At 30.8% G+C, this 13,820-nt stretch overlaps 1 protein-coding gene across 9 annotated transcripts in view; it reads left to right on the top strand.

Moving 5' to 3' along the window:
• Window positions 1-13,820, top strand: part of LOC129947223 (supervillin) — a 513,320-nt gene that overhangs the window by 177,027 nt on the left and 322,473 nt on the right. For 8 of the 9 annotated variants that reach the window (XM_056057695.1, XM_056057694.1, XM_056057692.1 and 5 more), the window contains one exon: window positions 2,865-2,885. The exons of the other annotated variant lie outside the window; for it this stretch is intronic. In XM_056057695.1, coding sequence (XP_055913670.1) covers window positions 2,865-2,885 — 21 coding nt within the window. The remainder of the gene's footprint in view (window positions 1-2,864; window positions 2,886-13,820) is intronic. 9 annotated transcript variants of the gene reach the window in all.

Raw genomic sequence — 13,820 nt, 5'->3', positions numbered from 1 at the left:
TTAAGATGTCTGTGTATACATTTGGGATTTCTTTTTACGTTTGAAAACGAGTACGGATATCGGATTCAAATTAATTTTATTTAAGGGATAATTCCATCAAAATGTACAGATACTACTTTCAAAAATGTCGAAGTTGTTAGAAGTTGATAAAAATAAATTAGGAGACGCAACAGTCAATCAGAAACTAGAACCTAGTGACTTACAACTCTCAACCATTGTGAATAATGGTGCCACGGATGGAGGGGGTTTACAGTTTTAAGCCGAAACCGAACTTTTTATTTGAGTAAACACTTTTCATGGTAAGAATTATGCTTGGAAGATTTGTCAATTGCTCGGAAAAAACTATATAGTTTGGCATCACATACCAGCGCACTAATCATCAAGCCACGGGTAGTAGACTTCCAATTAAGTTCATCATCCAAAGTCATTCCAAGGTATTTGAGCAGTATTGAAGAAATGTTCTGTTTATAGAAATTGGAAGAATATTAATATCTTTGTTTGTAAAATTTATTTTTTTCGATCTGCAATTTTAGTGCAGCTTTTTTTCTATCTGGTACCAATATTGCAGTATCACCAGCAAATATCGCCATGCTAGCTCTGATATCCATTGGAATATCCCTTGTATATAAAAGAAACAAGGATGGTCCTAGGACACTTCCTTGTGGCACACCGGCTTCTATTTTTTTTTTTTAGTTCCGTGTAAATTTAATCGTACCGTAATTTAATCTAAACTTGAAGTACAAAAGAATGTACTGCTTAGTAGTAAGGAACTCTAGTTTATCCATTAACAATAAACTAATGTTATTTTATCAGTTACTAAGACGTTTATATTTTGGATAGTGATTGACATCGTGACCTTTAAGTAAAGATTATTACATAACTTATTTAAAAACACATTATATCACACAATCAGGGACTGCAATGTCTTTCCAACCCCGAAATGGCTACTGTCTTAAATGTAGGAGTCAATGTTCAAGTCTTATGAAGTGATGGTCTAAAAACTTTGAAAAAGTATTTAAACCACAAACTTTTCCTAAAGTAAATTATATTTATTTTAAGAAAGAAAAGTCTTTTGACGATCTTTCATAGATTGGTCCTGATTTACTGGTGGCTTAGTATGAAAAGAGGCCCAAACAACTTGGTACTGATTCTTACCATTTGACGATTTTCATAAAAAAAAATCCACTTCATACTTTTTTTATTAAAAAAAATAAAGATTTTGGACTCAAAAATCTTGAGAATCAAAAATATATTGACTTCAAAATTATCTGATACAAAATATTTTCTAAACATTTAGTAATTTTTTACAAATATCCACAAGATAGTTTTTTTTTTTAAATAAAACCTGACAACAAAATACCAAAATTAGAACAATTTGTTTTCTGACTCTAATATCTTGAAAAATGAGAAAAAACGTTGCCTTCAAAATAATTTTATAGTACATATTCAAAATATTGTATTTGACATTTAGTCTTATTTTAAAAAAAATCAAGTTGATAGATTTAATGAAAAAAAAAACCAACAAAAAAAAATTTAAAGTTAATTTTTGACTCAAATATTTCGAGAACAATAAAATATATGGGCTTCAATAAATGTTTATACACACAAAATATTGTTTTAAATATTTGGTCAAATTGAAAAAAAATTAATTCACAATTTTTGTTTGTAAAAAAATAAATTAATAAGTTTGCTTGTTTGTTTGTTTGCTTGTTTTAACGCTCTCACCTCAGGAACTACTGGCCCGATTTGAAAAACTCTTTCAGTGTTAGGTTGCCCGTTCATTGGAAAAGGCTTAAGTCGATATTACACCACTCTAAGACTGGTGCGAGCGGAGCACAGACAAATAATCTTACAAAACCGGGGATTGTCGTCCCTTTTGAAAGCTGCAGTAACGGTTAAAGTTTTTCTAAAATATTTTATAGCGAAATTGTTCCCTTTAATAGTTTTAAAAACAGTACATTTTTTTTGAAGAAACAATTGCAAAAATTGGTTAAAGTTGATTTTTGACTCAATATCTCGAGATTTAAAACAAATGTTAATATATACAAAATATTGTTTTAAATATTTGGTCAAATTTAAAACAAAATCACTTCACAGTGTTTTTTACAAGGAATAAATAAAATAATAATATCATAAGAGTTTGTTTGTTTGTTTGCTTGTTTGCACGCTATTTTCTCATGAAGTACTGGCCCGATTTAAAAATTCTTTCAGTATTAAGAAGGTCATTCATTGAAGAAAAATATAGTCTATATACCATCAAGCTAAGACAAATACAAACGGAACACCAATTTAGAATGTTTCAACACCGGGGATTTTTCCCTTTTGAAAGCTGGAGTAACGGCTAAAGTTTTTCTAAAATATTGTACAGAGGAATTGTTGCCCTTTAATAGTTTTAAAAACAGTCCGCTACAGCATAAGTCTATCTTTTAAAGTTGGCTCACTGTTATATTTTCTGAAATAACAATTTGGCTTATTTAAAAAAAAAAACTCATTTTCAAATTTGTAAGTGCGTAATAAGTTTGTGTCCTATCCCAGCCTCATTTTTATCTAAATATAAAAACACTCGTTAATCAATAAATAAATATTTCCTCTTGCAAGTAATTTATGATTTTTGATTAAGAATTCAAGGAAGGTAATTGTTACATGTTTGAATGTCATAAATCACAAAAAATATTATTTCCATTTTTATTGCAAAAAATATTTGCTTGTGTGATTGATAGGAACTTATTGCCATTTTGTTTTGCTTGCTTGCGTGACCAAATCTTGATTAATACAAAAATAAATAACCTCAAAATTATTAAATAAAGAACTTATAAAATAAATAAAACCACAACTAACCTATTTTCTCTCTTCTCTACTTTCAGGTAAAAAAACAGTTGCAAGAGGTGATATAAATTATTCTACTAGTTTAAATTTTATGTTTCATAAATATTTTTAAGTTTATTTTTACTATCAAACTTTAAAAAAATAAAGAAAGATTGAATGGAATTTGATTGAAACTTTTACAAAAAAAAACAAAACAAACAAAATTTAATTTGTTCGTCATACATTATTTTCACAGAAACATAAATTAACAACCAACAACGTTTCAGTATTTTCTTCCCCCACACACAAAATTTTTGTCTTGATTTATTTTTATTTTTCTAATCCAATTGAGTGATTAGTTCATCGGGCTTCATTATAACAACAATACAATAATAATGAACACCCACATACAAACATTTCATCAAATTGACCAAACCAAACTAAACTAACTGACAACGCACTTTCTTCATGCGTTTAATTAGTCTCCGAGCCTAAGCTTAAGAAAACATACAAAAATTTACCCACGACAAATTTTACGGAGGAGATTCACATAAACATTGTTTGTAAAGTATATAATAATGATTGTTGTTTTCTTTTGCTTGAAATTTGACGTTTATTGTTGTGACAGGCGACGCGACGGAAGCGACAACGACGTCGCGACGGTCAAATAAAGAAATTCGTCATTCTTTTAATTATTTTAGTCTCCATGTTGGATTTGATGATGATGATGGTGTTTCTCGTCATTAGCTTGGACATCCCACTCATATTGTCTGACATGGATGTCTAATTTCTTAGGCCTTGCTCACACTTGATTTATATTCAAAGAATTAGACACAACGGTTGGATAGATGAAAACACAGAACAAATTATCTTAATTAAGGGCCTATTACACCATTTTTGAAGGAAGGTTATGAAACGACTATAATACCAATTGGGACATTTGATTACTGTCCATTTGGTTAAAATTATTGCATAAGTTACTTAATTAATAAAATAGACAAAATGATTACGAAGATAACATATTTCTTTGAATTATTTTAATTGTTGACTTAATAGCATAAACGTTTTTTGACATTTGTTTAAATCTTCAGTGTAAATTGACCCTTACTCTACTTTTCCTTTTCTTTCTTTCTGTTTGACGTTAATGTCATCAAACTCATCCTAAGGCCAAAACAAATATGATGACTTCATTGTAGGAAATGCTTTATAATAATTCATTTATTATTATGAAGTTGAAACAATTTTCCTTTGCAATGCGGCAGAGTGTGTTGCAAAAGAGTGCTATAAAGCTATAAAAATGTGTACTTTCATTTTCATTTTATATCTCAATCAAAATAATTTCACTTTTGTTTTTCTCTTCTACCGTCTTTTCTCTTTGGACCCCCCCCTTTTTGACAGATGAAGTACATAATGTGGATGAATGAATGAATCATCGTTGCTTGGTTTTTGTGTGAGAGTTTTTTTTTTAAAATCATTTTTTTGTTTGATATATCGTGTCAAGATTATAAACTAGGAGCTACCTAAAGGTTGTAATAGACAGATAACTTAGTCAAGTGTAGGTTTTGAGCTTTTTCACATACAGGGTGTAAAATTTATATTCTTTGGTTTCTTGATCAAAAGTTTTAGACTATCAAAAAGACTCAATGACAAATTTTATTAAATATTTAGTTAAGGCCCAGAGAGGTAAAATATTAATGAACTCACCAATTTTTTCTTTTAAATTTATTTGATCCATCAATATGTAAACTTGCCCTTAGAAAATTGGTTCAACTTACAACCAAAAAACTAGTTGTATGGTTATTGTTCAAAAAAATTTTGACATTAAAGTTTTGTGTGTCAAGTAATTGTGAACTAATCTGTGGTGAAACACTGGCATTTACCACGAATTTGTATTTCCATTTTCACCACAATAAATTAGAAATTGACATTTGTGATTGAGCTATTATGTCTTTTCCTATTGTCACTTTCAAAATTTGTTCTCACAGAAAATTGTGTGTAAATTGGCAAATTACAAAATGAAAATTCATCACCCATAATTAGGGTTTGACTAAGTTTGCAATTCTTTTCAAGGAAAAAATTAGTGTTGAGAAAAAATCAGGTGTTTTAGTTCTGGAATTAATTGAATAAAAAATAAATAAATTAGGTGACGCAACAGACCGTTGAGAACAAGGGCCTAGTGACTTACAACTAACCATTCCTGTGCGCGAATACTGTTGCCAGAGATGGAGGGGACTTACAGCTTTAAGCCGAATTTAAACGGTTAGTTTGAAAAAGCATTTTTATGACTAGAATTGTTTTTGGAGGATTTGTCAGCTCCTAGCAAGTACTCGTACAAAAAACTTTTGAATGGCACTGGCAGCGATCGAACCCGAAACCTCTGGCATGATAGTCCAACTAACAAACCATCATGTAATGGGTAGAACAAATTAGGAGCTGAAAAAGTAGCTCAAAATCAGTCTTAAAATAATCGAGTAAATGTGCTTGAAATGAGTGTTTTGTTTATGTGATATATTCGTATTTTTAAAAGGATTATATTTGGACTATCAATAGCTCAATCACGATAAAGACGTCATGTTAAAATTAACAATAAATAGCTCAATCTGACAAGCTCGATGTATACCTCAATCGTGGTCAATAAAAATTCTTTTTTTTTTTTACCTCGTTTTTTTTTCACAATTCGATAAAACTTCAAACGTCAATATTGTATTTTATGACACAATATTTCTCATTAAAAACAATTGAAGTACGTTTTTGAAGTTCATGCATTTTAGGCTTTACTGAAAAATAAAATACTTTCAACAGATCTTCGGTCCCATAACACTCCCTCACAACAGAACCTGTTAAGCTTACGTGCAAAATTGTGCATCTGACATTTAAGCATGTGAAGAAATTTTGTAAAACCGCTATTGAAAATCATTCTTAAACTGTGGTAAATAACTTTGAACTGAATCAATGATATTTCGAAAGAAAGGATGCTTTGTTTATAAATAGCTCAATCTGACAAGCTTGATCCATCACTGAATCATGGTGAATATAATTTTTTTTTACCTCAGGTTTGTTCATAGTTGATTAACAATTTTAAACGTCAAATTTCTATTTACCACAATCATTTTCATTCCAAATACTTGAAGTACTTTTTGGAAAAAATTGAATTTTAGGCTTCACTGAAAAATAATAGAGACCTACGTAAAAAATAATTTATTTGGAAGTTTTCAGTAGATCTTTGGGCGTATATTACTCAATCACATTAGAATCTGACAATTTAGCATACAAAATTTGTTCGTCTGACACTTAAAGATGTAAAGACAGTTTTTAAAAGCGCCATTACCTTGATTAAAAATGTTTTTAATTTCAGAAACTGATCTATTAGTGAATTTTGACTGACAAAAAAAAAGTACAAAGTTGCCATAGATGGAAAGAATTCTTTAGCCTAATTTTGAAATATTTGTAGCCCAGTAAAAAAAAAATTTATTTGCAATTTTGTTTTTCTTTTAAGAATGAAATTTCTGAGAATAACAGAAAATGTGAATAAAATTAGAGTGAAGTTTGTTGCAGTTGGTTTGAAATGTCAAAACTAATTGTGAACTGCGTAAAGGGTTTATTTAAAAAGAGAAAAGCCTTTTGTATCTTCAATTTAATTGCACGAAAAAAGATCTCAACAGATTAGAATGCAACTATTGATGCCGACAATTTTAGAAAAAGATAGCAAAATGTCCAAATAACTAAGTTGCATTGAGTGCTCCTCATTACGTTTTTAAGGGTTGGTCGAAACTGGAGGAAAAAATATGGATTTTAAGTAAACAAATGCCTTTTACGATTTTTTTTAAAAAAGCTACAAAATGAAATAAGATTGGCTGCATTTTTGCGATGACATCTTATTTTGTTAAGGGTCTACGGCTGGACCCCCAGCTCATGTAATTTTGTTATCATAATAATTCAATTAATTTCTTTAATAAAATATAATTACTTTCATTGAAGATGCTAAGACTTTAAGACATGTTTTTTCTGGCCTAGTGGCCAAAACAAAGTATTTCGAAGCTAACATGTTTTCCAAGATAATATCAAAATTTCCAGTAAATGGATTGAAAAACGTCTGAGTTATGAGTGCAGCCCACGGAAAAAATGCAGTATTGAAATAAATGCTTTTGAAGTTTGATTAGTAGAAAATGGTGAATAGTTTTGCAATACCAATAATTCTCAAATTTGAAAACGGAGTTTGTTAAGGTTTTAATATTTTAAGACAACATTTTTGAGGTCCTAGGAGACCATTTAAAATAAAAAAAATAGAGGTTTTTCGTTCGTAGTCGTAATATTTTAATTTCAGTGTCACTATGATTTTCAAAACATATTTATGTTCAACTCTTCTCCTGCAATTTTTCTTCAAAAGTGAAGTCAAAAACACCCTGTTAAATTTATTGAAATAATGTCATCCAATCCAAATATGTACCGCTACTATGTATATCATCTCGAAAAGACCGGATCAACGGCCATATATTGATTAATACTGTAAAATTGCAATCAAAATTATCGTCAATCTTTTAATGGAATCGATTAAGAAAAAAAACTTTCTCCTGATGGCGATATTGTATAAATTATGATAAATCTACTTGTAGTCCGCTCAATATTATAAACGGATTCCAGTTTAAATTTGACCTGAAATGATGATGATGACGACAGTAGCTGTATATATTTTGTTTAAGCCACTAAATTAATTTCATATTTTTTCGCTAGTGGCTACTACCTTACCGACGACTCACAAACGCAATGGCCACCGCTTTTTAAATTAAGATACTTATACGTGATATACATAACTAGGATATTTATCTGCATTGATTCGCATATTATAAAAATGCGTTGCCACTTATAAATACCAAAACGCGCATTTTGAAGCAAAAACAAAAACTCTAAGGAGCAAGCTAAGCGCATATACGGCATACCTGAGCTCTGCCGAGCCGACAATGCGACATCAGTAAAAGTCATTTCCCTTCTGTGTGCATGGCGGCGGGGACATATGCCAGTGTATAGTCAGCTTTGTCGACTCTGTAGACCGTTGAATATTTTTCATATGAAGTTTAACTTTTAATAACGTCGCGTCATGTCGCGCACATTTCTCAGTTTAAAATTTATATGAAATATTGTTGTTGGGAAAAATAAAATAAAAACCTTCTGAATGTCTGCGATAAATATCTCGCTTTTCCGGTTGCACTGCACTGCACAATGCGCATGCGCAACCGCCACCATCAACGTTTTTGTGTTGTCGTTGTGAAAATCGCAATGTGTTTTTATTTTATTTTTAAAATATTTTAATATGGAATCGATTCGTAAAGTCTCAAAGCCTCCAATGAAGACTGAGGAGTGTTGATTAAGCATCAGCTAACTTGTATGCTTGCTTTGCAATTTTTCATGAATTTTATTTTATGCTTTATATGACAAGTATTGGTTTTGCAAAAGAAGATGAAACATATAAGCCTAATGTTTGTTTGTTTATAATTCACACCCACTAAAGGCATTCTTACAACACTTAAGATGCTTTAACACAGTACGATGGTAATTATTGAAGACCAGCAATAAACACCCTGAGAATGGGTGTAAAAACATACGTTTTAAATACCAACATGTTAAGAAAGAAAAGAGTTCGCTGAAACATTCCACATTCTTGATGTGTGGCTGAGAAGAGTGTCTCCATACTTGATAGTAGTCCGTCTGAAATAGAATTCAAGGGTTGAGCTTATTGACATTTCTTTAATTTAAGTTATTTTTTGAATTCAACGGCAACTTCTTACAACTCATTCGTAATAATTTATATCGCCATTAATTTTAAGTTTTTTTGTGTGTTGTTGTCTTTTGTGATTGAATTGATCGTGCGCGTAGGTATTGAGATTAATTTTATTTTTATGATTGAGGAAGGCTTATCGTACTAAAGAAATCGTAGAGAAAAACCTACGCGCTGTTTTTCAAAAGAAGTCCTATATCGTCATCGTTATTTTCTTTACTTACGTAAGTCAAGATATGTAGTTCGATGATTTGCGATGAGGATAGAAATTTTAATGAAGCCTGTAACTATATTTAGATTGTTCATATACTTTTAAATTAGAAAGCCGTCAAAACTGACAGATGGTGTGGATTGTTATTTGATATATTTTTACTAACAATTTTTTCATAAGATTAATGTTTCATTTATTTTTCAAGTAGGTAAGTCAGGTTGTATTTTTGGATAATTCAGTAATTTATGAGATTATCTACTTATTAGGGTTTGTCTACATTGATAGTCTTTTTTTATTCGACACAATTGTAAGCTGTGTTATAGTTTTGGTTCATACAAAAATTAATTAGTGCTCAGAGCATAATTGGCTGAAAATTTTAAAGCCCTAAGAATTTGAAAAAATATTAGATTCGACTTAAAAACTGTTTGAATCATAAATTCCATCGTTATCAGAGACTTTTACGAATACCGAAAAACCGTCTCCCAAAATTCGCTCTTAATGTAAAATTGTATGAGATTTTCCATTACGAATGTATTTGGAAATAGCTTTTTTTTCGAGACGCGTTAAATTTTTCGATTACGAAAGAAATCATAGGATGAATCTGAAAAGAGTTAATTTTTTGATACACAAAACAAAATTGTTATTTAGCAATCAATAATGGGCTTACTAAAAAAACATAAATTTAGCACCTGAAATAGAAAGTCCAATACATTGTTTTCCATATTTTCTTTACACTTGAACTGTTTTTAGACTTAAAACATTCAAAAGGGTATTCACGAGTCTTTTATTGTGCCCAAAAAATACATTCATGCTGTAAAAATATTGAGAAAGTTAAAGAAAAATAATTATTTCGGCAAAACATTAAATACGCACAAAATGAAATAAGTTTGAATTATTAGCACTTATTAGTGCTGCCAATTTTTAAAGGAAACCAAAATCATGAACAACAAAAGATAGTTTTTATTTTGACTTTTCAAAATTTCATATTTTAAAGACTTGTTTTTTTTCTAGAATTTGTCTATTTGATATTTCTAATTCCAGAAAACGCCAAGATTCCATGGGTGTCTTGATGATAAATGCTCAATACACCAAAATATGCAAAAAGATTTCATCCATTTTTAAAGAAAATTCCAAAAACTATCCGATTAACCTTCTTCAAAAAAAAACTTACTTCTGATCAGTGTAACCCATGAAAAATAAATCGGATTTTTGTTTGAAAAATTATTAAAAAAACAACGAAGTTTTGTGTTTTTTAAGAGATGTCAAAAATAAAAAAATTCACAATTGCTGACAAAATTCCGACTTAAATGAGAAGAACATGACCAAAAATTACGGTAAAAAGTACTGCAATGTCCCAAAGGCAGTAAACGTACTGTAATAGATCGAGTTAGTCAATCTTTTTTCGCACTCGTACTGTAGCAATAGTTCTTAAAAATCTCAACATTCATAAATCCGCTGGTCCGGATGGTATCATCGCTATTGTTCTGAAGAGGTGTTCTTCGACGCTAGCAAAACCACTGCGTTAGGTTTTTCATCTGTCCTACTCCTCAGGTCTCGTTCCGAGCGGATGGAAAACCGCATTTGTCCAGCCTATTTCAAAAAAAGGCGAATCTTCTTCACCGTCTTATTACCAACCGATTGCACTTACGTCCCTTCTTTCCAAGGTCATGGAGACGCTGATTAATTATTAGCTCAAGAAATATCTCGAAGATCAAAAGCTTCTTAATGACTGATAATACGGATTTCGTAGCAATAGGTCCATTGGTGATCTCATGGTTCATCTCAACAAACAGTGGAGCAAATTTTTACATCATTTTGGAGAAAGTAAGATTATTGCACTTGATATTTCAAAAGAATTTGATAGGGTTTGGTATCAAGCTCTCTCATCAAAAATGCGTGCTTTCGGTTTTCACGAATCCCTGCTTCATTGGATTAGTAATTACCTTTCGGATCGTTCAATACAAGTTGTTTTGGATAGATTCAAGTACGAAAACCACAAAATAAATGCTGGTGTGGCCCAGGGCTCTGTCTTATCTCCAACACTTTTTCTCATTTTGATTAATGATCTCCTGTCTGCAACTTCTAATCCAATACATTGTTTCGCTGACGATAGTACTCTTAGCTTTTCATATTCGTTTTCAAAAATCACATCCCTCACTTTCGAATGTGGAACTGCAACGACAAAATATGATAAGTTCATTAAATTCTGATCTAAACAGAATTGTTCAATGGGAAATAAAAAACCGCGTGGAATTTAATGCTTTAAAAAACCAATGTCTTGTATCGTTAAAGCGACATATACCCCCCTTGCCATTATTCCTGGAAGGCAGTTGCATCGAAAAGACTGAACATCTCGATATTCTCGGTATGTGAACCACCAACCACCTTTTGTTTAACGATCACATACGCGATGTTACCAAAAATGCCGCAAGATTTTTGGGTTTTCTAAGGAGATGCAAGAAGTTTTTCTCTCCCTCTGATATGGTTGTTATTTACAAGACTTATATACGTCCAAAGCTTGAGTATAACTCCCATATCTGGGCTGGTGCTCCTGCAACTTACTTAAGCCTCTTGAACAGTATTGAGCGTATAGCATTGAAATAACCAGTTGCATTCCTTCCCTTAAACAGTTCAACCGTAATATACTTGCTTCTAGGAATGCTGATCAGTATACCCTCGAGCCCAATTTCGGTCGTACCGTCAAGTACAGAGATTCGTTCTTTAGCCGTACTACGCGAATGTGGAATGCTTTACCACACTCTGTTTTTCCTAGTCATTGCAATATTCAGGAATTCAAACCCAATTTGCACCGACACCTTCATTCAACCCCTCTCTCCCTTTCCTAGTACTCACACCGTGTCTTTAAATAATAAAAGTAGTAATATTGCCTTAAGTGTGCGCCTATTATAAAAAAAAAAACCAAAGAGTTTTTAAAATTAGCTACGATTTTTGAAAACATAAAATATTGACAAAATAGGGTAGTTCTAAAAAAATCGTTTTTCGGGTGACAAATGGTGGTAGTTTCAATGCCAAGTTGATAATTTTTACTGTATAGTTTCCTGAATTGTCAGTGTTTATTTAAAGTCGATGAGTCGATTTCTCGTATAATGTCAGTATTTTTGAAAAATGTGGTTTTGAGAAAAACGTGTTTAAAGTTTCAACCAGAGTTGCAAAAGCTTAAGTCACTTTCTAGAATAAGTTAAGCTTAACTTACAAGCTTTTTAGTGACGTATGATTTTTAGAAAATCTTACTCATAAGCCTATGGGTAGTTTTTGATTAGAAAATGTATTCAGTATATGATTTTGAAAAGCTTGAAAACTACTTTTGTTATTAATTCAATAATTATGTAGTTAAAATAAGCTAAAGAATTTCCAATCTACCAACTAGCTTTTAAATTAATTTTAAATTCATTAATCTTCTAGGGACTTACTACTTAATGATATTTTACTTTAACAACCCGACGAAAGCGCAATAGCTTTCACGATATCAATATTAATTTTGTCTTTTAAAAATGTTAACTTTTGAAAAGTACAGAAAAGTACATATTTTCAAAACTGAAAAAATAAATTAATTAGAAATTGTCAAATCATGAGAGTAAAAGCATTACATTTTTGAGAATAAAGTAACTCTTTAAGAATCATAAACAATCTTCTACACAATCATAGCAAAAACCCAAAGATAGGTCAATCACAAAGTTAAACTTTTTCACTTAAGAAAATTGTTATCCGCAATTACAAAAAGTTTAGCATCAATTTTTACAATGATATTTTGTTAAATATTCATAAACTCTATGAAAATTGTGTTTTCTGTCAGATAGAATTCTTTAAATACTAAAATTCGGAAACTATCATCAATCATTTGAGTATCATAGAATCGGAAAAAACAGTTCGTAAATAAAACTAAAGTAGTTCCAAGTATATTGAACATTTTACTGAGTTGTTTGAAGCTTAAATCCTAATTATTTCCCCGAAAATTCCACAAAGTGTTTTAAATATTTGTATACTCCTCTAAATTCCCAGCATTCTATAACAAAAAAAATATCAAAGAACATCAATTTATTTTTGCGGAAATCTCAGCATTGTGCTATTCTCTTCTTCCCTTGATTTTTCATTAAATTTAAATTAAAAAATATTTTCTATTCAACTAAAAAGAGCATATTTAGCAAAGTTTAAATTAACTTTTTCTTCCTTTGTATTTGAAAAAAAAAATTATAAAAAAAAATACTTGTATAAACCTTCTTTTATACAATGAGCGATATTGACCTAGCTACCTTCTTTGATTCTTTAAACAATATGTATATTGATTGAATAAAAAAAACACAATTTGAAAAGAAGAAAACCAACACCCAACAATTTAATCTCGATCAACCTGTAGTGTAGTACAACACACTTATGTTTTACATATACGAGAATGTATCTACCTTGTGTTTGATAAAGTATCTATCACCCTTCACTCAGGTACATTGAATTAAAAAAACTATCTATAGTTGAACTAAAAATAAACTTTTAATTAAACTATCGATTGTATGGTGGTGCTGCCGCTGCTGCTGTTGAACATGTGCAAGGTGATGCACTCGATACATATTCACCACAAAATCTATCAAAAAACCACAATAAGGTCTACACAAAAATAAATATAAAAATAAAATAAGAACAAGAACAACAAAGATTGAAAACATAGTTTTATTTATTTTTATATCGTTTAGTTTAGATTCAAACGCTTTTCGAACTTTCCGACCGACGTCTCTCATCGACTCAGAGATGTCGGCATCAGCATCAACATCGGCAACGACAATCGTTGAATTTTATTCAACCTCATTATTGTACAGTGCACAGCCCTCCTCATTTATTGTTGCAGTCGTTGTCTTCGTCGTCACAGATCAATATAGTTAGACATCCTCAGCGTCACCGTCACTAACCGCAAACGGAGGTGATTTGCGGTGTCACTGGATCTCGATTCGATTCTCAAGTTAAGAAATTAAACCTCATTAGAATCGAAGTAACAACAAAAACAAAAACAAAGTTCTCCGT

This window comes from Eupeodes corollae, chromosome 2 (genome assembly GCF_945859685.1).
Source record: "Eupeodes corollae chromosome 2, idEupCoro1.1, whole genome shotgun sequence".
In the NCBI taxonomy this organism is placed as follows: Eukaryota; Metazoa; Arthropoda; class Insecta; order Diptera; family Syrphidae; genus Eupeodes; species Eupeodes corollae.
Note: the sequence above shows the minus strand (reverse complement) of the source record. Positions and strands in the feature narration are given on the sequence as shown.